The sequence below is a fragment of the Cervus canadensis genome, chromosome 4 (assembly GCF_019320065.1).
Source record: "Cervus canadensis isolate Bull #8, Minnesota chromosome 4, ASM1932006v1, whole genome shotgun sequence".
Classification (NCBI taxonomy): domain Eukaryota; kingdom Metazoa; phylum Chordata; class Mammalia; order Artiodactyla; family Cervidae; genus Cervus; species Cervus canadensis.
In genome coordinates this window covers 19607411-19634302 of record NC_057389.1, presented here as the reverse complement: position 1 = coordinate 19634302, position 26892 = coordinate 19607411, and the positions used below count along the sequence as shown (strand labels likewise).

At 40.2% G+C, this 26892-nt stretch overlaps 1 protein-coding gene across 1 annotated transcript in view; it reads left to right on the top strand.

Moving 5' to 3' along the window:
• The window catches only part of ADGRV1 (adhesion G protein-coupled receptor V1), a 541109-nt gene that overhangs the window by 435243 nt on the left and 78974 nt on the right, over positions 1-26892 (top strand). The window contains exon 86 of the mRNA XM_043464669.1: positions 12245-12402. Within this exon, the coding sequence (XP_043320604.1) occupies positions 12245-12402 (158 nt within the window). The remainder of the gene's footprint in view (positions 1-12244; positions 12403-26892) is intronic.

Below are 26892 nucleotides of genomic sequence, written 5' to 3'. Positions count from 1 at the left end.
TAGAGTGTGCCAGGCTCTGATCCAAGAGATTTACATTCAGTTCTAATTCCACTCTTACGAAGCAGTTGCAATTGTTCACTCCATTTTATTTTTTTAGGAAACTGAGGTATGAAGAAGCTCAATACTGGCCCAGGTCACAGAGTTAGTAAAAGGTATACCAAGGATTGACTCAGTCTGGTTCCACAGCCTTCATGCCTTCATTCTTAACAGTACAGTCTTTGTGTGTGTGTGTGTAAGCAGTATTATCCTGTTCCAATAAAGAGACTTTTACCCACTCTGTCCATGTCCCTACATGTAAATTGTCAGTAGCAAGATCAATTTCTTCTGAGAAAATTATTTACATAAATCATAAAGGAAATCATTTTATATCTATATATCTGGTATCTAGGTTAGGACTTTCCTACTTGGGGCTTTCAGATGTTGCTTCTACATCCGTATGAGTTAATCCCGAAGATTTCAAAACTTCAAAGCAAGTGAAATGTGTCATTTCCCATCAAAGCTGGGGATTCCCCATAGCGTGGATAGAACTTTGGCCTCCATTTGCTTCCAGTTTTACTTTCCTTTTCTGAAATTGATCCATGAACTCTGTCTTGTTTTCTCCAGGTATTTTGTCCCGCATTTCTTAACCATTTAAGCATTTATTAGATATCTCTCACATGTTGGCAGTATATTATGGGATTTTATCACATTCACTCATTGTTATATTGTATTTTCTTGCTCCAAGACTCTTCCGGGAAGAAGTTATGCCTTTTTACATTTGCTGAGTTTCCAGGTGAAACTGTAGTATTGCAGAACATATAAAAATACTCAATAAATACTTATTAATTGTAGTTTCATAGGCGAGCTTTAACAACTGCCTAGTTGAACATATTAAGGTTATTTAGATATCTTATATCCAACTGAATGCAGAGTTTCAAAGAATAGAAAGGAGAGATGAGAAAGCCTTCTTCAGTGATAAATGCAAAGAAATAGAGGAAAATGATAGAATAGGAAGGACTAGGGATCTCTTTAAGAACATTAGCAATACCAAGGGAGCATTTTGTGCAAAGTGAAATGAAGTTGCTCAGTCGTGTCTGACTCTCTGCAGCCTCATGGACTGTGGCCTACCAGGCTCCTCCGTCCATGGGATTTTCCAGGCAAGAGTACTGGAATGGGTTGCCATTGCCTTCTCCAATTTTGTGCAAAGATGGGCTCAATAAAGGATAGCAGCGGCAAGGACCTAACAGAAGCAGAAGAGATTAAGAAGAGGTGGCAAGAATATACAGAAGAACTGTACAAAAAAGGTCTTAAACACCCAGATAACCTCAATGCTGTAGTCAGTCACCTGGAGCCAGACATCCTGGAGTGCAAAGTCAAGTGGACTTTGAAGCATAACTACTATCAAAGCTAAGGGAGGTGATGGAATTCCAGCTGAGCTATTTCATATTCTAAAAGATGATGCTATGAAAGTGCTACTACACTCAATATACCAGCAAACTTGGAAAGCTCAGCAATGGCCACAGGACTGGAGAAGGTCACTTTCATTCCAATCCCAAAGAAGGGCATTGCCAAAGAATGTTCAAACTGCTGCACAATTGCACTTATTTCACATACCAGCAAGGTAATACTCAAAATTCTTCAAGAGATGGGGATACTAGACCATCTGACCTGCCTCCTGAGAAACCTGTAAGCAGGACAAGAAGTAACAGTTAGAACCAGACATGGAAAACAACAGGAAATTGAGACAGGAAAACATCAAAGCTGTATGTTGTCACCCTGCTTATTTAACTTATATGCAGAGTATATCATGTGAAATGCCAGACTGGATGAATCACGAGCTGGAGTAAAGATTGCTGGGAGAAATCTCAACCTCAGATATGCAGATAACACCACCCTTATGGCAGAAAGCGAAGAAGAAATAAAGAGCCTCTTGAAGGTGAAAGAGAAGAGCAAAATAGTTGACTGAAAACTCAGCATTGAAAAAATGAAGATCATGGCGTCTGGTCCCATCACTTCATGGCAAAGAAAAGGGGAAAAAATGGACACAGTGACAGATTTTCTTTTCTTGATCTCCAAAATCACTGCAGGCAGTGACTGCAGCCATGAAATTAAAAGATGCTTGCTCCTTGGAAGGAAACTATTGCAAACCTAGACAGCATATTAAAAGGCAGAGATATCACTTTACTGACAACGGTCTGTATAGTTAAAGCTATGGTTTTTCCAGTAGTCATGTATGAATGTGAGAGTTGGGCCATGAAGAAGGCTGAGGGCTAAAGAATTGATGCTTTCAAACTGCGGTGTTGGAGAAGACTCTTGAGAGTCCCTTGGACTGCAAGGAGATCAAACCAGTCCATCATAAAGGAAATCAGTCCTGAATATTCATCAGAAGGACTGATGCTAAAGCTGAAGCCCCAGTACTTTGGCCACCTGATGTAAATAGCCAACTCATTGGAAAAGACCTTGATGCTGGGAAAGATTGAGGGCAAGAGAAGTGGGTGACAGAGGATGAGATAGTTGGATCGCATCACCGACTCAGTGGACATGAGTTTGAGCAAACTCAGGGAGATAGTGAAGGACAGGAAAGCCTGGTGTGCCGCAGTTCATGGGGTCACAAAGAATCGGACACGACTTAGCGACTGAACCAAATCTTAAAAGGCTTATTTGATGTGCTAACACAATACTCTGAAGACCAACATCCTTAAAAATTTCTTGAATAAAAATTCAGCACATCAGATTGAATTGGACTCAGCAACAGAGTGAGTATTGGAGTTGAGAGAGAACTCTGTTATCTACAACTTGACATGACCTTGAAATAATTGACGTATCACCTCATCTATTTACATTATCTTTGTTTACTCAATAGTTAAATGTTACCACTGTTGTTTTCAGAATTAACTTTTTACAGAAAGCACAAGGAAGTGTATAGTGTGTTTTAAACAGGGTCTGACTAACTGATTAACAATTTCTTAGTGATTTTAAGTCAGCATTTAGGAACATTACTGATTGAAATGTGCTGTGAATATTAACAAGAGTATAGATAATAAAAGATGGGCTTTAACTGAGCATGCACTCCTATAGGGAATGTGCTGGACACTTTTTTCTTGGAGTATTTGCGACTTTTACATAAAGGCAAAAAATCTGTGGACCTAATCTTCAGGACAGTGTAATTTGGCCATTGTTCAGTAGTATGTCTGTGTGTTCGGTTGCTTTAGTCATGTCCAACCCTTTGCGATCCCATGGTTTGTAGCCCGCCAAGGCTCCTCTGTCCATGGGATTCTCCAGACAAGAATACTACAGTGGGTTATCATGCCCTCTTCCAGGGGATCTTCCTGACCCAGGAATGAAACCTGCATCTCTTATGTCTCTTTTATTGGCAAGCAGGTTCTTCACCACTGGTGCCACCTGGGAAGCCCTGAATGAAGATGGGGGTGGTGCAAAAAGATAAATATTTGGGGGGCTTTAATCTTGTATTCCCATGGTCACCTCTGTAAATTTATTTTTTGATGAACTTAAAAAACTTTATGATTTTTCTATTTTAAGATACAGGAAAGTGACAGGATTAGTTAAGGGGAAAAAAACTTTTTTTAGCCATTCATTCAGAGGCTTGGTTAACAAGGAATAAAGACGGGACATCTTTGAAGGCTCTAGGACAATGATGTTTCCAGTACCAAACAATTTTGTTTTATGAGAACATAGAGCATTATTAGTACATGCAAAAAAGAACAAGTCAGCCTGACCTTATTCTGATTAAATTCTGAAAGGGCTTGATTCACTGGAACCTACCTGGACTACACTTGGCAAGCACTGACCACTAGACATATTTCAACAGTTTCACCACGTTGTTCAGGGAACAGACTGCTCAGATCTGAGTTTCTTGGGGTGGTGAAAAAAAAAGGTCATTTGGGGGTATCATGATGTTTTTCATCAAATCTAACTTGTTAATATTTTGAGTTTTAAATGAGCTGGGGTGGGGGCAGGTGTCTCATTCATCAGAAGCTAATTACGTACAGTACAAGGCTGCATTTATAATATGTCTGACTGCTTCAAAATTTAAGGCAGTTTAATACTCAGTGAATCAAGATATCTGTTCCTTTTGAAGTAAATGAGATAGGAGTGCTCCTATATGTCCTCATTTTTCTTTGCTCAGTCTTTTCCAGTAATACAAGCATATGGACAAGTTTTAGGTGCTGAAAGGCGAGACTGATTCTTAATCTTTGGTCTCTTGTCAATGCATAGAATTCGATGGCAGTGCTAGCAGTGAGGTAGGTTTGAGCTCTAAAGCTGGTAGACATGGCAGTGATACCGAGTGCATCTTCAAGAGCAACATTGTTTTAAAGAATAGCTGTGCATTCACTTCTTTCTCTCATTATCACTCACTAGCTCTTTTTTTTTTTTAACTATGGCCAGTACAGTTGCATGTAAAAACCCACTAAAACTACTTTAAATAAAAGAAGTGGGGTTATAGAAGTGTGTGTACCCCACAGGCATTCTCACAGACATTCAGAAGCAGGACATGAGGAGCAGGTGGACCTCAGAGGACCTGGAATCAGAATGCTAAAAACCAGACCGCACTCTTCATCTCTCAGGGACCGCGGAGTCCCTCAGTTCTTGTTGTGGTGAGCATCTCGATGCTCCTCCCAACCACCGCCCCTCCATTTCTGTATCCCTTATTCTGTATGTACAGTGTGTGTTTACTCCAGCTTGGCTGTTTGCCAGGAATTTATAGTGACTCTAGCACCCACTGCTGCTGCTGCTGCTAAGTCGCGTCAGTCATGTCTGACTCTGTGCAACCCCATAGACGGCAGCCCACCAGGCTCCTCTGTCCCTGGGATTCTCCAGGCAAGAACACTGGACTGGGTTGCCATCTCCTTCTCCAATGCATGCATGCATGCTAAGTCGAGTCAGTCATGTCTGACTCTGTGCGACCCCGTAGACGGCAGCCCACCAGGCTCCTCTCCCTGGGATTCTCCAGGAAGGAACACTGGACTGGGTTGCCATTTCCTTCTCCCTAGCACCCACTACTACCTGGCAGTTGTCCATATCACATGCTCAAGAGCAGAAAGCTGATTGGCTTAGCAGAGTATTTACAGCAGAGTCACCAGGTCATAAATCGTGGGCACACCAGAAGAATGGCTGTCTTTGGGCCAGGTATCCGTCTCAGAGCTAGTCACTTGTACTTGAGTGATCTGTGGCTGTGGTGTGAGGATGGAGGCATAGGGCACACGGGAGCACCTCCTTCAGAACCCGAGAGCAGTGTGGGCAGTTGCGGAGCATGCCTATTGCTCTTACAGCTCCAGATTCTTATTCCTTCAAGGGTGTTTGGAGGCAGCAGGATTGAGTATTTATCTCCCCCCACACCTATCACAACCCAGCACTCCCCTTCTTGTTTCTTTCCACCGTCAGCAGATCTGTTATGTTTCTCTCACTTCATATACTGTCTGTCTCTCTTTTCCTGTAATGAGAATGCTTGGGTTGCTACTCCCAGCTTCCTAAATATGGCAGAAGCTAATTCCCAGGCTTCTAAATATGACAGATCTCTGCTTCTCTATCCCTTTTTTTTTTTTGGCCACTTTATTTTTTTGTAATTGAAAGATAATTGCTTTACAGAATTTTGTGGTTTTCTGTCAGACATCAACAAGTATCAGCCGTAGGTGCACCCATGTCCCCTCCCCCCTGAATGTCCCTCCCCCCTTCCCCCCCACCCTGCCCTTCTGGATTGTCACAGAGCTCCTGATTGAGTTCCCAAGTCACGCAGCGAATTCCCATTGGCTGTCTATTTTACATATGGTATTGTAAATTTCCATGTTATTCTCTCCATTCATCTCACCCACTCCCTCCCTCCTCCCCCCATGTCCATAGGTCTGTTCTCTATGTCTGTTTCTCCATTGCTGCCCTGAACGTAAATTCATCAGAACCATCTTTCTAGATTCCATATGTATGCATCATGTTCATTGCAGAACAATTTACGATAGCTGGAACATGGAGGCAACCTAGATGTCCATTGACAGATGAATGGATAAAGGAGCTATGGTACATATAGACAATGGAATACTACTCAGCCATAAAAAGGAGTGCATTTGAGTGAGCTCTCTATCCCTTTTGCTTCCTACTGTTTTTCTCTCTCTGGTTCTTCAGGCTGCTATGACCACCAAGTGCAGCAAAATCTCTGGGCCTGATTCTCCTTGGGGTTACATAGTCCCTTGGCTTCACTGCCAAAGAGAAGTAAAGATCAGTAAATTCATTAATTACATTAAGCTACTTTATGCCCCAGGAGTGCGCAGAAGAGTGCTTCTCTGGCTTTCAGCGTGCACATGAAACACCTGGGGATCGTGTCAAAATGTAGTTTTAGGAGCTATGTTGTGGGGTGTGAGAATCTGCATCTTTAACAAACTCCCAAGTAGTATGGATGATGCTAATGAAATAACAGTACTTTGAGCAAAAGACTAGAATCATTTATTCAACTATGATCTTCTTGATGGAACAGACCATGCTTTAGGCATCTTTATCTGTCTTTCCATGGCCAGCACTGTACCTGGAATGTGAGAGATATTCAGAAGTTGCTTGGATTATGATTAAACTGAACACACAGGAAATATAGGCCTTTCTATGCCTACTTTTCTTTTAAGTGGGGGTTTTCAAACACTGCTAAAAAAAATCAGTGAAATCAGTGAAAATTTCTTAAGGGTCTGATTATGCAAAGGACTAGGAAAAATATTTTTTAAGTTACAATCCCAGTCTTCAAGGAAAACACTGGCATCTTTTCTGCTAACTTTAATATGTCTTTGCTGGAAATGCGAAATAATTTTAGAAAATCGGGGGTAGCAGAATGAGCCTATTTATGCTACTAGCATTTGACCTCAAATATTTTTTATGTCATTTTCCGTGTGTACAATGAGGCTAATGTGACTGTTGTGGTGTTAGTGTGTAATGAGGCATGTAAGGATTGAGTTTCATGCCTGGAACAGAGTAAATGATCACTGCTAATACTGTTAGTAGTGGTAGTAGAAGTAGAAACAGTTGTAGTAGTATTTAAGATTGTTTTATCCTGCTAAATCAGTTTAGAAAAATACTTTGTTCTTCCTCTTGTCTAAGTCCATACATTATCCTAATAAGAGATTTCACTTTGTAGGGCTCACCTACAATTTAGTCTTAATATCAACCTTGTTTGGAGTTTAAAGTTAAAGGAAAGTGAATTTTAGAACTCAACTGTATGCACTATAGCAGAAGGACAGAAAGAAGACTTTATTTTTGTACCTTGCAGTTAGTTAAATTGCTCTTTTCACTCCAATGTCTTCATAAATTTACTCATGAGAGAAAATAAATGTGCTTAATGGGGTCTCCCTAAACCTCTCCAGCCATTTTGGATGGGACAGAAAATACACACACATACACAAAAATATATGCATACATACATATATACATACATAAATTCACAGGTGAATTACAAGAGTATGTTTGATAATATCATCTTTGGAAAGGAAGTAAATTGAGCAGGCGAGGAAAGGACTATTGAACACATAAGTATTGGCTTAGATATTAGTTATAAATGATAAACATCTACGTAATGAATCACATCTGTATTCTTCAACTAATAGGGCCAGTAAACCGATATTGTACTTTCTGCACAAAGCAGAAAACAGTTGGCGATAAAGGTACAATTCTTAATTCGTCATACATTTTTAAATTTCTAGAATAAAACTGCAGACCATCTCTTTTTTTTTCGCATATAAAGAAGGGCATCACCACGATTGTCCATGTGGAAAAGGAAAGGCTGGTTGGAGCGGCATATGTAACTGTGACTTGGGGGCCACCATTGAAGAAATCTCCCCTCCGGGGGAGGTTGGTACATGAGCCTGTGAATCGTAACTATTATTGTTGTCTTGTTGAGGAGAAGCACTTACAAAGAAGACCTGGGAACATACATTTATTATTCTTTCATTACCTAGTTCCTTTTTCATTACCTATGTAACCCAGATGTAACCCACGTGTCAGCTGCCTGGATCGCTTCAAGTCCTCCAGTGTGCCAAGGTCAGCTTGTTCTCTAAAATATAATTAAAATGGACTCAAATCACAGACTCATGTCCAGGGAGTTCCCAGCATTCCTTCCAATATTTACAGCAGTTGTAAGTGAAGCCTTTGTCTCTCCTGGACTCTTGGCTTCTGAGCTCCTCCTTATGCTGATTTCACACAAGAATTTAAAAAAAAAAACAAACCCTGAAATACCCTGTGCCGCCCACATAATTTATTTAAATCAAGTTGAGTAATGCAAGTGGAAACACTTCAATAAGTATAAAGAGCTACCTAGGGGAGGTAATAATCTTAACTAAATGAGAAAGTGACATAAGGCATTGTGAATGCTCCAGGGTAGACTTGAAGAGGAAAATCTGAAGGTAATGAAACAATATCCACTCATTTCATCTGGCTGAAAATAGAGAAAAGGATGAAGTCCTGGCAGGATTTTGAAATAAAGTCGGATTGTCTGTGGGTTATAATAAGAAAAAAATTTACCCATGAAACTTTAAAAGGGAACAACAACAAAAAAAGTTAGTCATGGGATTACCAGAACCCAAAAGAAATATTTAACACCAGAAGAGAGCAGGGTCACCAGAATGCTTTGAAGCTGGTTGAGCTGGTAATTAGAAGGAACAACTTTCCTCATCCTTTTTAAGAAAGCAAATCCACATGGCCTTTGTCTCATTTTCTGGTAACTGCCAGAGCTGTCCTTGAAGCACTAAGTTGCCAGCACATTAATCAGCTACGTCCACAGCCCTGTGTATGCATAGCGTTCAGCCTGCTTGTTTCTCCAAGAATTTGTTCCCAGCCTTACTTCAGAAACTATTTAGAACGTGATAGTCACAGTTTCCCAACTCCCCACATCACTTTCATGTGATCAAATCTTCAGACTACCTGGATGGACTGTATATCTTCTTCAGTTGGACTAAAGAAAATTCTGATCAATGAGGCTTTATTTTTTTTTTTTCTTTGAAGAGTAGGATATAGTTCACTTAGGCTTCCCTGGTGCCTAAAGAATCTGCCTGCAATGCAGGAGACCAGGGTTACGTCTCTGGGTTGGGAAGATCCCCTGGAGGAGGAAATAGCTACCCAGTCCAGTATTCTTGCCTGGAGAATCCTATGGACAGAGGAGCCCGGCGGGCTACAGTCCATGGGGTCGCTAAGAATCAAACATGACCGAACAACTAACTTTCACTTTTCTTTTAATAGTTCATTTATCTTGGGAACTTTTAAGTGTATGGGCTTTCCTCGTGGCCCAGCTGGTAAAGAATCTGCCTGCAGTGCGGGGTACCTGGGTTCCATCCCTGGGTCAGGAAGATTCCCTGGAGAAGGGAAAGGCTACCTGCTCCAGTACTCTGGCCTGGAGAATCCCATGAACTGTAGAGTCCATGGGGTCTCAAAGAGTCAGACACAACTGAGCGACTTTCACTCACTCACTTTAAGTGTCTGTCGCAAGTTTTATTCTACATCGGTTGAAAATCCAGTCAGACAAGATTGATCAGAAAATGAAAATACATATTAGCCTTCAAGGAAAAGTTGAGGGAGAATTTAAAACAAGAAAGCGTTAAGTATATGAGAGAGAATGTAGAATGACATAGCCAGCTCCCCCTGCATTCCGTGGCCCCAGTCACCTGAGTGGGTACCCTGACTGCTGTCTCTGCCCGTGGGTCATCCCTTCAGCCCTGTCTCCAGTGTTCGTGTTTCAGGAGGGTTGTCTGAGCCCCTCATCCCTCAGAGAGAGAGCGCATAAGGCAGAGACTTTTTGTTGGAGGGAGACGGGGATTGGAGTCACGGGAGCGGACAGGAGTGGGTGAGGGAGACGCCTGCAGGACTGTAGGGCCTGAGACGAAGAGGCAGGCAGGAGAGGCTGCCAGCTGAGAGACGCCGGGGCCCAAAGCCCTCCTTGTTCATGACCTGGCCGCATGCTGCCCGTGTGGAGGGCAGACTTAGGGCCCTCTCAGGAGCCTGATACTAACGAGAGGCCACGACTTGTGGGGCTCTGAAGAAACAGAGGGGGAAAGGGCCGCTTCAGGACTGGGTCCTTTTCCTGCCCCTTTCTCTGAGAGAATGGTCCAGCATGGCCACGTCACTGTGCAAGCAGGAATTGTCCAGAGGACTGTGATGAGCTAGGACGTGTGGAAAGTTCCCCCTCTCTCCCCAAAGACGCCACAGGCATGTCTGCTCCCTGCTGACCTCTCAGAGGTTCACTTGGCTCAATTTACTTTTGGATCAGGGTGGTAACGTGCTTCACTGGAGTTCTTCTTTCCAAGGTTTTCCTCTAAGGTGAAGGAAAGTTTTCAGGAACGCCCTTCACACCGACAGGTTGAGGCACCAACATGGCCCGCCACCAGAAAGGGTAGGTGTTGGAGAGCCAAACCTGTATACCGTAGCACTCTGTACAAGATGTTGATCATCCCAAAGCAGCTCACAGTAGATTCAGCAATTATGCCCATTTTACAGCCTGAAAGTGAATTGTGATGACATTTCTCAAGATGAAAATACAGAACTGAAGCCTGTGTGACTTCTTTTGTCAATGTCTGCATTTGTCTAAGCTGCTTTAAGCCAGTCTGTAGCAGTGAAGCCATAATTCAGATGAAAACAATAAGAAATCATTCAAAGCCAGTGTACATGAAAGTGAGTAGCCCACATGACTACTATTTTTAGTGCAGAAATATATTCAAGATCAAAGCCATTAATGTTCACCTATTTTATTTAATCATGTGCCTTTTACCTGGAAGATGCAGGTCTTATAGCATACAAATGAGTGTACAGGGAAGGTTTCGGGCTTTATGCTGTCCAAATTAAATTCTAAAAAGCCAGAAAATTCATCATTTTGACATCTCTTTGCAGATGCAGAATGTGTGTTGAAATATCTCTTGAAATGTGTCTTGTTTACTTAAGGAATGCATTTAGCAGATCATGTTAATTAGAAATAATATCTGAGTAAAGTCTTTCATAATGTATCTCTTTTTAAACATAAAAATCAAGGGGCTAATTTCCCAAGTTGCGAGAATGGATGTTCCCCCTCATTATCTGTATTTTGGATTTTGAGGTTTTCTTGTAACTAAAAGTGTACAGCATCCTTGAGTTTTTACAGCACTGATTGAGTTTTCAGCATCCATTTTGTTTTTACTATATAATAATCTAAGTTTGCAGATATTATGTATTAAGAAATGGAGAAGTTGGGGGAAATTTTTGAAAAGAAACATTGCCTACTCTTGAAATTCCTTGTAAAGTATTATTGTCATATAAGTTGTAGGAGGTGTGTCCTCTATAATACCTCAGAAGCACAATTTTAGATATTGAGAACCTTTCTAACCATTCTCCATTTTGAGGTGTTTTTTTTTTTTTTGGTGACATATTTCATATAAACAGAATTTTTATGGTGCATGGGTAAAAACTTCCAATTACATCTTTAAAACCATTTTCTATGGAATTTCAGTGTTACCAAAATATGTAATGTTGTTTACCTTAAACCTCATTGAGCTAAGTAAACTCCATGAATAATAGATACAGTTATGTAGTATAGTTTCTAGAAAACTGTCATCATTTTCAAGAGAATGAATGGCTCTGGGGAAATGTACAGCTTAGGAATGACAAAGCTGTCATTCACTCAGAAAACAGAATTGTGGAAATGACAGAGTTGAGCCCTGGGAATGCTCAAATTTGCCTTTAAACAATGCCTTCTTCAAACTAGTGGTTACCAGTGGGGAGAAGAAGGGGGGAAAGGCAATATAGGGATAGGGGTCTAAAGTAGGAACTCTTAGGCATAAAATAAGCTACAAGGATATATTATGCAACACAGGGAACAGAGCCAATATTTTATAACAACTATAAATGGAGTATAACCTTTTGGATGGTTTTTTATTTTATTACTGGAATATATTGCTTTACAGTGCTGTTTTCATTTCTGCTGCAGAACAACATGAGTCAGCTGTATGGATCCATATACCCCCGCCCTCGTGAATCTTCCCCTCCACTCCCCCAATTTCTCAAACTTATTTGGCCGTAACCTTTTTTGAGGTTTTCTGAGCACGTCAGGATACACATGTTCCGTGGAACCCACTTTGTGAAGCAGTGGGCTAGATTTAGTCATGTAGCCGCTACTCAGACAGAACTCCAATGTGGCGAACCAAAAAGCTGCTGTTGCCAGCCCTGAGCTACAGAGAGCCAGTATTAGGTGGCGTGGCGCACAGCGCACTTAGAAATGCGGGTGCTGCAGCCGAGTTATCTCCGCTCTGCTCTCTTGCAGGTGCTTCATCCCAAACATCTATGCCGCTCTCTTCACTGCAGCCCTTGTCCCTTTAATGTGCCTCGTGGTGGTGTTCGTGGTGTTCATCCATGCCTACCAGGTGAAGCCACAGTGGAAAGCCTACGATGATGTCTTCAGGGGAAGGACAAATGGTGCAGGTTTGTAAGAAACCATATTCACACTTTGGAGCTGGGCGCTTTTAATGGTGGGGAAAGGTCACTGAATGGTCTTTATCAAGAACGGGAAGGAGGTTAGACTCAGCTTTCAGTTCTGAAGCCAAAAGTTACAGTCCTCTGATTTCTCCTGCTCCTTGGGCCTTCCTTGCAATCTCTCTCTCTCTTCAGGGCTCTGCAGGTTTCATTGCTGGTGCCAGTTTTGTCCCGAAGATATTAATATTCAAGTAAATGACTCAGAGCCTTTGGGAGCTGCTTCCCCAAGCGTTTTTCAACTCAAGCAGTAACAACCTGGGTTCAACCTGTGAAATCTGTTCGTGTCTTGCAGACTCTGAGACTTTATCACAAACAAACCTTCCTAGTGCTTGTGAGTGCTGTAGTTTTGCATGTGGAGTTCTGATTGTGCAGACAGATGTTTAAAAACATATGTGACCAAACAGCTTCATAAGTGGCTGCACATGTCTGGTTACTTAAGAGTGCAAGTCTTTCCAGTTCAAATTGGCTTTCACTACCAGCTCATTTTTTCCCTTTGAATCATACTTAACACCGGGTTTTATGATCTGATTCTTTTTCTGTTGTTAGATTAGAGTCTCTTAGGAATGTTTTTAAGGAACAATACCAAATACCTACATACAGAAAACTCAGTCTAAAATGGTTTGAGTGATTGGAATATTGAGAATCTAATGAGTTGGGGAGTAGAGGAATCTCTCTTGGGCCAAGAGGAAGACTAGTCTTTTCTATAAGATCAGTTAAAGATAACTTAGTTGCTCAGTCATGTCCGACTCTTTGCGACCCCATGGACTGTAGCCCACCAGGCTCCTCCGTCCATGGAATTTTCCAGGCAAGAATACTGGAGAGGGTTGCCATTTCCTTCTCCAAGGGATCTTCCTGACCAGGGATTGAACCCAGGCCTCCAGCATTGCAGGCAAACTCTTTACCATCTGAGCCACCAGGGAAGCCCAAGTCTTTTCTAAGCTTTTGCAAATCTAAAGCCAAAGGAATGAGAGAAGTTCTTCACATGTTAAGTGTGGTCCAGAGTTTAAGCAGCATACCATCTATGAAGTCACTTAGAATAGTGTCTAATACATTATGTCTAATACATAATTAGTGTCTAATATATCAATAGATACTGTCTCTTATATGATAATAAAAAGATTCGTTCTAACATAATAAAAGCTTCTAGTTCCTAAACTGTGTTAGGGAAGATGCAAAAAGATTCTCCTTGTAGTTTAAAGAGAAAGGGCTCTTCTATATTAACTTATGGGGTAGTTTGTACAATAGCTGTATCTAGCCAACTCTTCCCTCTTCTCTCTGATTTAGCGTGCAATTATTATGTGGGCAAAAACAGCACTCAAGGTTATGACTAAACTTAGATGCTTCCATTAGAAAAGCAATATTCATGGAAGCAACCTAGATGCCCATCAGCAGATGAATGGATAAGGAAGCTATGGTACATATACACAATGGAATATTACTCAGCCATTAAAAACAATTCATTTGAATCAGTTCTAATGAGATGGATGAAACTGGAGCCCATTATACAGAGTGAAGTAAGCCAGAAAGATAAAGACCAATACAGTATACTAACGCATATATATGGAATTTAGAAAGATGGTAACGATAACCCAATATGCAAAACAGAAAAAGAGACACAGATATACAGAACAAACTTTTAGACTCTGTGGGAAAAGGCGAGGGTGGGATGTTCTAAGAGAATAGCATTGAAACAAGTATACTATCAAGTGTGAAACAGATCACCAGCCCAGGTTGGATGCATGAGACAAGTGCTCAGGGCTGGTGCACTGGGAGGACCCAGAGGGATGGGATGGGGAGGGAGGTGGGAGGGGGGATCAGGATGGGGAACACATGTAAATCCATGGCTGATTCATGTCAGTGTATGGCAAAAACCACTACAATATTGTAAAGTAATTAGCCTCCAACTAATAAAAATAAATGAAAAAATAAATAAATAAAATATTCATGGCAGCAAAAAAGAAAAGAAAAGCAATATTCAATGTAGAAATTGTACTTTTTCATGGGACATAGAATCTATCCAGAATCTGTGCCTTTATTCAACTTGAGATTCATTCTATTAAAATACATATTCTGTTTTGAAGGCAAAGTTTGTTTCTCCCAAATAGCAAGATTTATTTTATTCTGTATACTATATAGAAGTGCCAGTGTTCGCATGTTTCAGTAGTGATAACATCATAAAGGCCTAACCTAGTGAGTTAGTCTTTTTCATTCCTGAATCACCCCTGTGCCTTTTGGCTGTGATCCATGGATACAGTAGATAAACAATGCTCCAATTATCTGAAAAGCAGCTCTCAAGTATTGAACATAAAATCCCTAGAACACTTGTATCTCAACTAGCAAAACCTCTCTTACAATGAAATATATTAATAGAAGCATTGCTCTTATTATAGCTTTTCAATTAATAAAACAATTATGGCAGTTCTGATTTTCCTGTTCCCAGTCAACGTAACAGTCATTATCTCACTTGGACTCTTAAACAGTGTTTTCCTAATTAGTCACTAGTTCCAGTTCTTGTCCGTTTCGTTTTCTCAGATGTCTGTATTTCAACAATGTCAAGGGGCTCCCCTCACTCTCTAGCTTTACAATCATTCAGCTTTATTGCCCAAAAGAAAGTCCAGGCTCTTTATAACACTAGAGTCTCTTTCCATCACCCCTGGGCCATCTTGTCACCCCCAAGTTAGTTACCACTCAGCCTATGTTCTGATCATGTCATTGATTTAATCTTACTCATTTTTGAAATTACCTGATCTGTCATCTTTGCTCATGTAAGATGCCCTCTATGAACTCCTCATCATTAGTTGATAAAAAAAAAAAAACTCATGTATTAAGTAAGTAACGAGAGAAAATGTAGATGAAAGAGAGATGTAAGGGACTTACTATGCTCCCTTAATCTATCTTAGCTCCCCAAAGCCATCCTCAATAAATGCATAATCTAAGTAAAAAATGTGTGCTGAACAATCCCAAGTTGACTCCTTCCAACAAGATACTGCTCACTTTTTTATGGAAATTGTGGAAGCTCCCAGTATGCTACTTCTTCCATGAAGACTTTGAAATCAACGTCTTTACTGCACCAAATAAGAATTACTCATCCTTCTTCTATGATTTTAAAGCACTTTGCCCCCACGGCCATTAGAGCACTTAACACTTACTTCAGAATGGAATGGTGACTTGTTTTGGTGTGTGTGGCTGATTTCCTTAATAAATTATGGATTCCTCAAGGGCAAGGACCATTTATTATTCATCTCTGCATCACCAGAGCCTTGTAGAGTGCTTACTGGATAGCAGGAGCATAATTAATATTTGTTGACTGAATAAACTAATAATCATCAATGCACCATAAAATCTTATAATTATAGGAATGCACCCGCAAGTTAAATATAGCATTAAGAAGAAGAGGAATCTGTCATATCATCCAAAGTAGAAATTATGGAATTTATCTCATTGATCTGTTTGTAGCTACCCCTTTGAAATTTATTATTAGGACTATTATTTTTTCCTTCTATGATTCCCAAAACTGTGTGTTCAGCCTTGACCTCTGACTTGATACTTTAGATTTTATTTGAAGCCTCCTGTAACTCTCCTCCACTTGAGTATGTTCCACTTAGCTCAAATTCAAAAATGTCAAGAGAAAAAATGTCTGTCTACTCAGGGCCATTTGATAGTCTCTTTGAATCTGTCTGCTAAAATTCCGTTGCCTTGACCTGAAAAATATTGTCAAGATGGGGCTGTAAAATTCATGTTTTGCCCATTTTGCTGCTCCAAATGCATCACAGTTAATGACAAGATATAACAAGAGAATATTAAGAAGACGATGAAATGGGGATCAGAAACACAAAGTGGAATATAAGCTGGGCTGCAGCCAAGGGCCTGATGTTTTCTGGGTCCACAAGCCTGTGAATGCAGAAGTGTCTCAGCTGCTGTGGCGGTAAGCTGGGAATTAAAGGTCTCCCCCAGGGCAGGTGGACTGGAGCAGCAGTGCTGCAGGAAAGGAATCTGTGGAAGGACCGCCACTGTAGTGTGGGCTTTGGCTTAGGGGTCCGGGAGCCCAAGGAGAAAGCAGAGGAAGAATCTTGTCAAGTTCCTGGACCAGACTCTCTAGAGTTCACAGTTTTATCTACCATATTTGTATGTCGTTAGGGCTTCCCTGGTGGCTCAGAGGTTAAAGCGTCTGCCTGCAATGCGGGAGACCTGAGTTCGATCCCTAGGTTGGGAAGATCCCCTGGAGAAGGAAATGGCAACCCACTCCAGTACTCTTGCCTGGAGAACCCCATGGACGGAGGAGCCTGGTGGGCTACAGTCAATGAGGTCGCAAAGAGTCGGACACGACTGAGCAACTTAACTATGGGGGTAGAAGACCCAGGATATCAAATTAGCCTTCTTTGGACAGGAAGGTTAAATGGAGGCAACCATAAAACCATTAGACAGAAAGAAGCAGCCAGAGAGGAAGACAGAGATGAGGGGGAAGAGAGCGCGAGCAAAGAAGCACATGCTTTCTACTCAAGATTGGCTGCAATACCAAAGATCCAAACACTGGAGGAAAACTGGTGAAGACAGCCATTCAAATCACCAATCAAAAAGATAAATATAATCCAGAAAAATAAATAAACTATAAATAACTTTGGTAATTATGTTCGACTCTTCAAAAAGATAAAGCAGGAATTAGCAAAATATGACCCTACCAGCCACTCACCTATTTTTCTCATTTTATCTATTTCTTTATTCACAGCTTCATTGAGATATAGTGTACATGTCATAAAGTTCATCTATTTAAACTATAGAGTTCATTGGTATTTATTATATTTATATAGTTGTGTAACTATCACCATAATCTAATTTTAGAGTATTTTCATCAGCCCTCAAAAAACCCCATACTCATTAGCAGTCACTCCCCATTCTCCACTTTCCTAGGCCCTAGGTAACCATTAGGCAGCTTTCTGTCTCTGGAGATTTGTCTGTTCTGCACATGTCACAGAAGGGGATCATAGAATATAGGTGGTCTTTCAAACCTGACTTCTTTCACTTAGCACGGTGGTTTCCTAGTTTATCTGCGTTATAGCATGTATCAGTACTTAGTTCTTTTTATTACCAAATAATATTGCACTGTATGAACATACTACACTTTTGCTTATCTGTTTATCAGTTGATGGACATTTGGGTTGTTTTCACCTTTTGGATGTTATGAAGAAGCTTCTTGTGGACATTCATGTACAAGTCTTTTTATTAATATATGTTTTCATTTCTCTTGGGTATATACGTAGAATTGGAATCTCTGCATCATATGGTAACTGTATGTTTAACATTTTGAGGAACTACAAAACTGTTTTCCAAAATAGCTCCAGTGAGCTGTTTTGTAAGTAAAGGGTTTTTTTGACACCTATCCACACCCATTTTTTTACATATATTCTGCGACTGCTTTCATAGTACAGAGTTGAATTTATGTAGTTGAATAAAAGCCATGTGGCCTGAAAAATCTAGCATATTTAATATCTGGCCCTGTATAGAAAATGTTTGACCATCAACCCATGACATAAAGGCAGATATATCCACTCAAAGCCCTTAAACATAAAAAGCAAAAATAGATATAAACAAAATAAAAACACAGACCAATATGAAAATGAAAAAAATTTCAAAAATCTTGGCAATGAAAATACTAGTAGTTGAAAATTTTAAATATCTTAATACTTGAGATAAGATACAGATGAGACACAGAGAAGAGGGAATTAATTAGAATCTGAAACTAAGATTGAGAAATTCATCAGTGAAAAATGCAAAAAAAGAAAAAATAGGAAAACAGCTAAGAAGTATGAGAATACATTGCCAGAAGAAAAGAATACAGAGAATGGAGAAAAGTAAAGATTTGAAGAGGTAATTGTTGAGAATTTTCTAGAATAAAAAATTGACATAATACACATAAATATCCATTGTTTAAAAAAAGCAGGGGGAGGTGGAAGAATGCTAAAAAGCCTAGTATATTAGTAAAGTTCCCATGTCTGTATTTTTGAAAACCTGGATGGTAAATACCTTTCTTTGCTTCTCATATTCTTTACTGTTAGAATAATTGGCACAAACCCCATTCAGGAGTTTAGAGTCCACAGTGGATACAGATGCTGCCAAGTTCTCTAAAAACCTAAGCTTGAAAGCAGCATAGACTGGTCCCAAGCCTCTTCTCTTCTTTCCTATGAGATTCGTGCATACCCTGTGTACACTTTATACCCGAGAAGGGGGGCGGTTCTGATTATAGTCATCCCTCTGTATATCACTGGGTTCTGTATTTGAAGATTTAACCAACTATGGATCAGAAAATATTTGGGAAAATAAAATTTCAGAAAGTTCCAAAAAGCAAAACTTGAGTTTGTCACACGCTGGCAACTATTTACATAGCATTTACATTGTGTTTACAACTATTAATATTTACATTGTATTATAAGTAATCTAGAGATTGTTTTAAGTATTCCAGAGGGTGTGCGTAGGTTATATGCAAATACTACACCATTTTATATAAGGGACTTGAGCATCCTTGAATTTTAATTTCCTACAGAGTTCTAGAACTAATCCCCCATGGATAGAGGGAAGATTGTAGTCTCAAGCAGGTCCAGCCTATTTCTCTACAATTCCAAGCATGCAAAAGTGACCCTTTTTTCTAATGCAGCTGAGATGGTTTATGGTTTAGTTTTATTTTGCCCTGCATTTTTAAAGTGGATGAGCATTTTCAGATATTGCAGTTAACCCTTGAACAGCACTGAACTGTTCAGATCCACTTACATGCAGATTTTTCCAGTAGCTATGTACTACAGTACTATAGGCTTCCCTGGTGGTTCAGATGATAAAGAATCTGCCTGCAATGCAAGAGACCCAGGTTCAGTCCCTGAGTCCAGAAGGTTCCCTGGAGAAGGGCATGGCAACCTCTTGGCAATCTCATAGGATTCTCCAGGCAAGAATACTGGAGTGGGTTGCTATGCCCTTCTCCAGGGGATCGTCTAGACCCAGGGATTGAAACTGGGTCTCCCACATTGCAGACAAATTCTTTACCACCTGAGCCACCAGGGAAACCTAAAGAGTTCGACACCACGGAGCGACTTTCACTTTTACTTTTCACAGTACTATACCACCTGCTGTTGGTTGAATCCTCAGAAGCAGAAAATATACATATTATTATGTATATAACTATAAAGCAATATGGGAATTTTTGACTCCGAAGGGTGTGGCGTTGCATTGTTCAAGTGTCAACTGTATGAGATAGTATTATGAGAAATACATTCTCAAATATTAAATCAAGAGTTGAAAGTCAGGACTTCTCTGGCAGTTCAGTGTTTAAGACTCCACACTCCCACTGCAGGAGAGCGGGTTCTCTCCCTGGTTGGGAAATCAAGATCACATATGCTGCATGGTGTGGCCAAAACAACAGTAAAAAAAAGAGTTGAAAGTAAATCCCCTTTTCTTACAGAAGCACAATTTCCTGATGTTTCAAACTGCTAGGTTTTAAGTATTTTTGATCAAACCTTGTAGAGATGTTTTTTTTGTTGTTTATTTACAAATTACTTTTAGCAATGAGTGAAATGCATTTGTGAGAAGGAAAGGTCAATTTATAGTTTCCCTATAGCTAAACTGTTTTTCATTTTTTCATAACTGGAATAATTATGATTATGTATTTACCTTAGAGATTCAGGTTTGGTAAACAAATGTGGTGAGTTAACACCAGCATCAGGCCTGTTTGAATAACTTAAGAGCTTACATCAGTTATTTTGTTGGACCTGGCCTCTTCCATATTTCCATGGAACTCTTTTCCCAACTAAGTACTCTTGTGCAGATTGGTGTGCCTGACAGTAGGAGCAATTTTTCAGCAACACTTGTGTGTTGATATGTCTGCCCAGTATCAACCCCACTATACTCTTTTTTCTTTTTTTTTTTTTAGTGACTTTTTTGCTCCTGACATCCCTTAATTTCAGACCTCAAATTTTCACTAAAATCTAGAGGAAATGGAGCACAGAGGAAGAGCTGCTGATAAATAAAATACACTCTCTGCTGTAGTCTCCAGAGATGGCCTCTGTCAGTCCCTCCCTTTCTGAGCGTGGCTGGAACAGGGATGTTGGTCTGTCTTCCTTCTGTGCCCCTTTGGTTGCTCAACTGCTAAGTAACAGATTTTCAAAAGTCAGTGGCTCCTAATGAAATTCACTGGCCGCCTCCTCCTTCAGTGAAGTGAGTGCACAGTGAGAATGAGTCAGGATAAAGGTATGTTCCCTGAACTCAATTTCAGTGTCTCAAACAGTCTTTTAAACAAAGCCTGTAATTTTGGGGTTTGGTTTTGATCTCTGGCAATGATAAGCTTGTCTCTCCTTTTAGGCTCATTAGAATTTACTGACTTTTTCTGTTTCATCAGCCAGTTCTTATGATTCATGGATCAGGGAAGGAAAATTAATTTGAATGAAAAGAGGAAGTAGATGATTACAAATCCCTTTCTTATAAAAATCCCACACATGTGTTTCAGTATGATATGTAAAAATGTAAAGATAGCTTGATCCAGCGAGCTATGTATAACATGAATCTGAGGTAACTGGAATCTCCTGGTGCAATAATGGCTACTTCTCTGCTTGGTAATATATTTGAGAATGAATGCTTCCATTTCTTCTCAGGTTTCATTTCTTTATATTTACTAATACTGATGTAAATCAAGATTCCATTGCTATTTCAAAAATCACTGAAAGTCGATTATAATTTATTATGAAGTATCATCCCTTATATCCTGAGAATGAGTGACTTGTCTTCTCCTGGCATCTTAAGATATTTCAAAAAGAGCAAAGGAAACTCATTAAAAGCCAAAGGAAAAAGAAGAAGAGGAAATCAGTTCAGTTCATTTCAGTCACTTAGTCGTGTCCGACTCTTTCCGACCCCGTGGACCGCAATATGCCAGGCCTCCCTGTCCATCACCAACTCCCGGAGCTTACCCAAACTCATGTCCATTGAGTTGGTGATGCCATACAACCATCTCATCCTCTGTCGTCCCCTTCTCCTCCTGCCTTCAATCTTTCCCAGCATCAGGGTCTTTTCAAATGAGTCAGCTCTTTGCATCAGGTTGCTAAAGTATTGGAGTTTCAGCTTCAACATCAGTTCTTCCAAGGAACATTCAGGACTGATCTCCTTTAGGATGGATTGGTTGAATCTCCTTGCAGTCCAAGGGAGTCTCAAGAGTCTTCTCCAACACCACAGTTCAAAAGCATCAATTCTTTGGCGCTCAGCTTTCTTTATAGTCCAACTCTCACATCCATACATGACTACTGGAAAAACCATAGCCTTGACTAGACGGACCTTTGTTGACAAAGTAATGTCTCTGCTTTTTAATATTGCTGTCTAGGTTGGTCATAACTTTCATTCCAAGGAGTAAGTGTCTTTTAATTTCATGGCTGCAGTCACCATCTGCAGTGATTTTGGAGCCCCCAAAAATAAAGTCAGCCACTGTTTCCACTGTTTCCCCATCTATTTGCCATGAAGTGATGGGACTGGATGCCATGATCTTAGTTTTCTGAATGTTGAGCTTTAAGCCAACTTTTTCACTCTCCTCTTTCACTTTTCATTAAGAGGCTCTATAGTTCTTCTTCACTTTCTGCCATAAGGGTGGTGTCATCTGCATATCTGAGGTTATTGATATTTCTCCCAGCAATCTTGATTCCAGCTTGTGCTTCATCCACCCCAGTGTTTCTCATTATGCACTCTGCATATAAGTTAAATAAGCACAGTGGCAATGTACAGCCTTGACGTACTCCTTTTCCTATTTGGAACCAAATAGCTCCTAATAAATGCAATCCACACTGTGCTGTGTTCTCCAGAAATGGCCACCATCAGTTATTTCCCTCCCTTGATGTGTGTCCTACTCCCCACATAAAGCGGTGGAGTCTCTTTCCCCTCCCTTTAACTTTTTGGACTTGTTTAGAAAGTGAAAGTGTCAGGTGATAAGTTGTGCCTGACTCTTTGCGACCCCATGGACTATAGCCCACCAGGCACTTCTGTCTGTGGAATCTTCCAGGCAAGAATACTGGAGTGTGTTGCCATTTCCTTCTCTGGGGATCTTCCCCACCCCAGGGATCAAACCTGGGTCTCAGACTTGCTTAAGTGAAGTGAAGTGAAGTCGCTCAGTCGTGTCCGACTCTTTGCAACCCCATGGACTGTAGCCTACCATGCTCCTCCGTCCATGGGATTTTCCAGGCAAGAGTACTGGAGTGGGTTGCCATTTCCTTCTCCAAAGGATCTTCCCAACCCAGGGATCGAACCCACGTCTCCCGCATTGCAGGCAGACGCTTTACCGTCTGAGCCACAAGGGAAGTCCAGATAATCTGATGGAAGTGATACTGCCCCATAATGGGTCAAGCCTTTAAGAAGACAGGCAGTTTTTGCTTCCTTTCTCTTGGAAGCCAGCCACAATGTAAGAAGTCTGATTACTCTGAGACAAGCATGATGTTAGCATCTCCAAGCTAATTGTGTGGAGTGAATAGACATGAATAGGCATATTTAGTCCATCTCCCGGCTTCCCGGGGAGCTCAAACAGTAAAGAATCCACCTGCAATGCGGGAGACCTGGATTTAATCCCTGAGTGGGGACGATCCCCTGGAGGAGGGCATGGCAACCCACCCCATTATTCTGGCCTGGAGAATCCCCATAGACAGAGCAGCCTGACGGGATACAGTCCATGGGGTCTCAAAGAGTCGGACATGACTGAGCGACCAACACGTCAGCCCGCCTCCAGTTGTTTCAAGCATCCCAGCTCTGATTCCAGACATAGGAGTGAAGAAGCCTTCTTGTCAGATCCAGCCCAAGTAGACACCACACGGAAGAGAAAACTACCCAGCCCAGATTGTAAAATACTTTAAGCCACCAAGTTTGTTATGTAGCAGTCAATAGTCGAAACACTGTGGTTCTGGTGTCCTGATTTTTTTGCACAGAATTCTAAGTATGTCATTGTCATTTTAAATTTTATTGTCATTTTTATTTTATGGCATTGTTTTATTTTAATTTTTATTGCTTGTCATTTCAAACACATACTGCAAAATTCTAAGTGTATCATTGTCATTTTAAATTTTACATGGTTTATAAATACAAATGAAAAACACAATATCCTTTTTTTCCTAAACCAAAATTGAGGTTTCCACTGAAGCAAAGTAAAAGTAATCTTACCTAGTAATAGTACATACTTAAATCAGATCCAGAATGACCAATATAACAGGTTTCACATGTCCTTGGCAGAAAACTGCTTGTTTGCAGTCTACTCCCAGTTCCATTGCTAAAAAGAAAATAAAAAACAATGCCTAGGGACAAAGGAAAACCCCAGAACTCCTCGCTGCACAATAAACAATCTCTTCTACTTGAGCTTAAAAAAAAAATCTTTGTGAGCACCGTTTCGTCTCCCCACGTTTTGTCAGTAGTGCTGGGGAAAATCTAAAATATTTAAAGAGACATTTTGGACACTCATTCTCTGCTTAGATTTATATCTGTGACCTCAGTCTTCAAAGATTCAAATCAGAATCTTTGAACCTGAAAGATGATGTGTAGTCGTTCAATGTGTATTGCTTTTTTTGCTTTTTTTCATTATTGTTTTTGAAAAAAAAAAATACTGGGGATTTGATATTGCTCATTAAAATCTCTTAGAACTTTAACATCAGGAATTAGTTTCCTAAGGCTTAGAACACTGAGATAAAAAATAAAAAATAAAATCAGAGTCAAGAGAAAGCTTACATTTCTGTTTGGACTCCTGATTTCCACATGTAACCAAAGAAGAAAAGGGACTAGTAATTTGTGGCAGAGCTGGGTCTTTCCAAAACTCAAGTTTCCCAAATGTTTATACCTCAGGGACTGTCTTTTACCTAGTCTCTGTTGAAAACTGATGAGGACAAGGGTGGTTCTCTGTTTAGGCTATTTCAGTACTAAAGCTTCAATTTCAGTTTGTTTTCAAGGTGGGTAGTGGGCATAGAGCGTGGATGTAGTAGGACTGGGAGAGAATAAAAGGCTGGACTGCTTCTAAGTGGCAGCTATGGGTGGACTTTAGCCCTGGTGGCATAATCATTATCCTTGTAACAGCTATAACTGCCGGTATACCAGCATACTGTGTTAAGCATTTTGTGTATATTATCTCAATTTTCACAAGAATCTTGTGAAGCATATATATCTAGTCCTATAGTGAGACAAGAAAGTGAAGGAAATGAGAGGCTTAGGAAGGTGTCCAGATTTGCAGAGCTGTTGAATTGTGCAGTTGGGGTTAGAACCACAAGTGACCCTAAATTCTCCAGAACTCTCTTTACCGCCATCACCAGTGCTTCACCATTTGCCATTTTGTCCTCAAATCTTTCATTGAGAAAAATGACATGTAAATGTTAAACCTAGAGAGCTCTAATTCCATAAAAGGAATTGTTAGGCTCCATGCCCCAGAAAGAATTTGAAGTGATTCAGGCTAGCAAATTGTTTCTTCATCTTCTAATTTCCAAGAAAGACAGCCTTGTCCCATTATGGTACTGAAATGTGCCTAGTTTTCCTCACTATTCGCATGTATAGTGCAGGCATAATAATAATATTTAACTCTATAGAACTGTTTCAAGGATTAAATGTTAATTCATATTAAGTCTTTAGTATACTCTGAAACATAGTAAGCATGCAGTATGCATTGGTATTTTTATCAGCGTAACAGCTCTTTCAGTATGTAACTGATGCAGAATATTTTGTCCTGGATCATTCCTATATATCTTTCAAATATGCCCCTCTCTTCCTTTCTTCATCATTATGCCTGGTGTATATTAATTGACTCAGGTTGTCATAACAAAATGCCATAGACTGGGTGGTTTAAACAGTAGATATTTATACCTCACGGTTATAGAGGTTGAGAAGTCCCACAGTCTGGGTGCTGGCCAATTTGGTTCCTAACGAGAGCCCTCTTCCTGGCCTGCAGATGACCATCCTCTTGCTTTGTTCTTACCTGGGGGAGAGAAGGAAAGAGAAAGGGAGAGAGTTCACTCATGTCTCTCCTTGTAAGGGCATGAATCCCATTGTGAGGACTCTACTCTCATGACTTAATTAACTCCTTATGTCCCTATTTACAAATACCATCATATTGAGGGTTGGGGTTTCAACATATGAATTTTACAGAGACTCAATTCAGTTCGTAGCACATAGCTTATATCATCAACTCACAGCTCTCTTAAGACTGATATTTCTTGGTTCTTGTCTGTCCCCTTTCCACATGGAACCTTTAAAAGGTTAAATTGATGGCATCATTCATTCATTCAATAGCAGTCCTGAGGCTGTAGGATAAAAGGAAAATTCTACTGCTTTCATGCATAAAGTCTCCATAGGCACAGCCATTTTGAATTAGTGCTATAGTCTAAAACGGACATGATGTCTGCTAAGTCTGGACTTAAATAGTGGAACTGAATTCAGTCTCACTTGCTGAGTTCATCATTCATGGTGATTGGGCAGGAGAAGGAATGCAATTGAAAATAATTTCTTGATACCCATCATGAATAGGCTTCAGCAGAGTGTTAGTGGAAGATATGATCATGGTACACATTTAAAGCCGTTATCTAAGAGCATCACAGTGGCATTGCTGCTCATATGCATTGCACATTCTTTGCCCTTCATTTGTTATTAACATAGGCATACCATTGCCATGCCTCAGCTTGACCCAGAGGGTCAGTGAAATTTTCCCAATTGTTTGTAATTTTTATATATAGGATGAGTTTTTCCATATATTTCCTTGGCAGTTTTTTCCCAAGTTAATTAAAAGTTTACATTTTAATTTTCCTGGCATACTCCACTCTTTCAAAGGACTTCCCCCCACCCCCAAATCCTTCTTTAGTTATCTTGGGAAAATTACCAGTGAAGCATTACTTTCTACTCTTTTGAAAGCTACATGAAATAGTTATTCATGTTTATTGCTTTGATCTAAGAGCACATTCATTTCTTTAATGGGTGACTGAAATCTTTCATTCAACTTTTGGCTGATGAAAATACAATTTCTGATTTTTTAAATATCTCTCTCAAATTTGTATTCAGACAATTGCCAAAGAATATGTTAAAACTCTACTGAAGAGTAAAAACAATGAATTTTTCAAGGCTATTTTATCTTAGAAAATCTATGGCATTGAAAACACTATTCCCCTCTAACCTAGTCTGTGAGGCACCTCAGTTGGTATCAACACGGAAATCTTGTGATACTCCGTGGTTCTCTCTAATCAGGGAAACTCCATGTAAGGTGTACATTACATTTATTAATCTACATCTAACTTGTAAATTCCGTGCATTATTTGCAACTTTTTTCATTTATTCATTTTTGCCAGTCTTGTTATTTAGAGAGGGCTTCCCTGATAGCTCAGTTGGTAAAGAATCCACCTGCAAGGCAGGAGACCTCGGTTCGATTCCTAGATTGGGAAGATCCTCTGGGGATGGGATAGGCTACCCACTCCA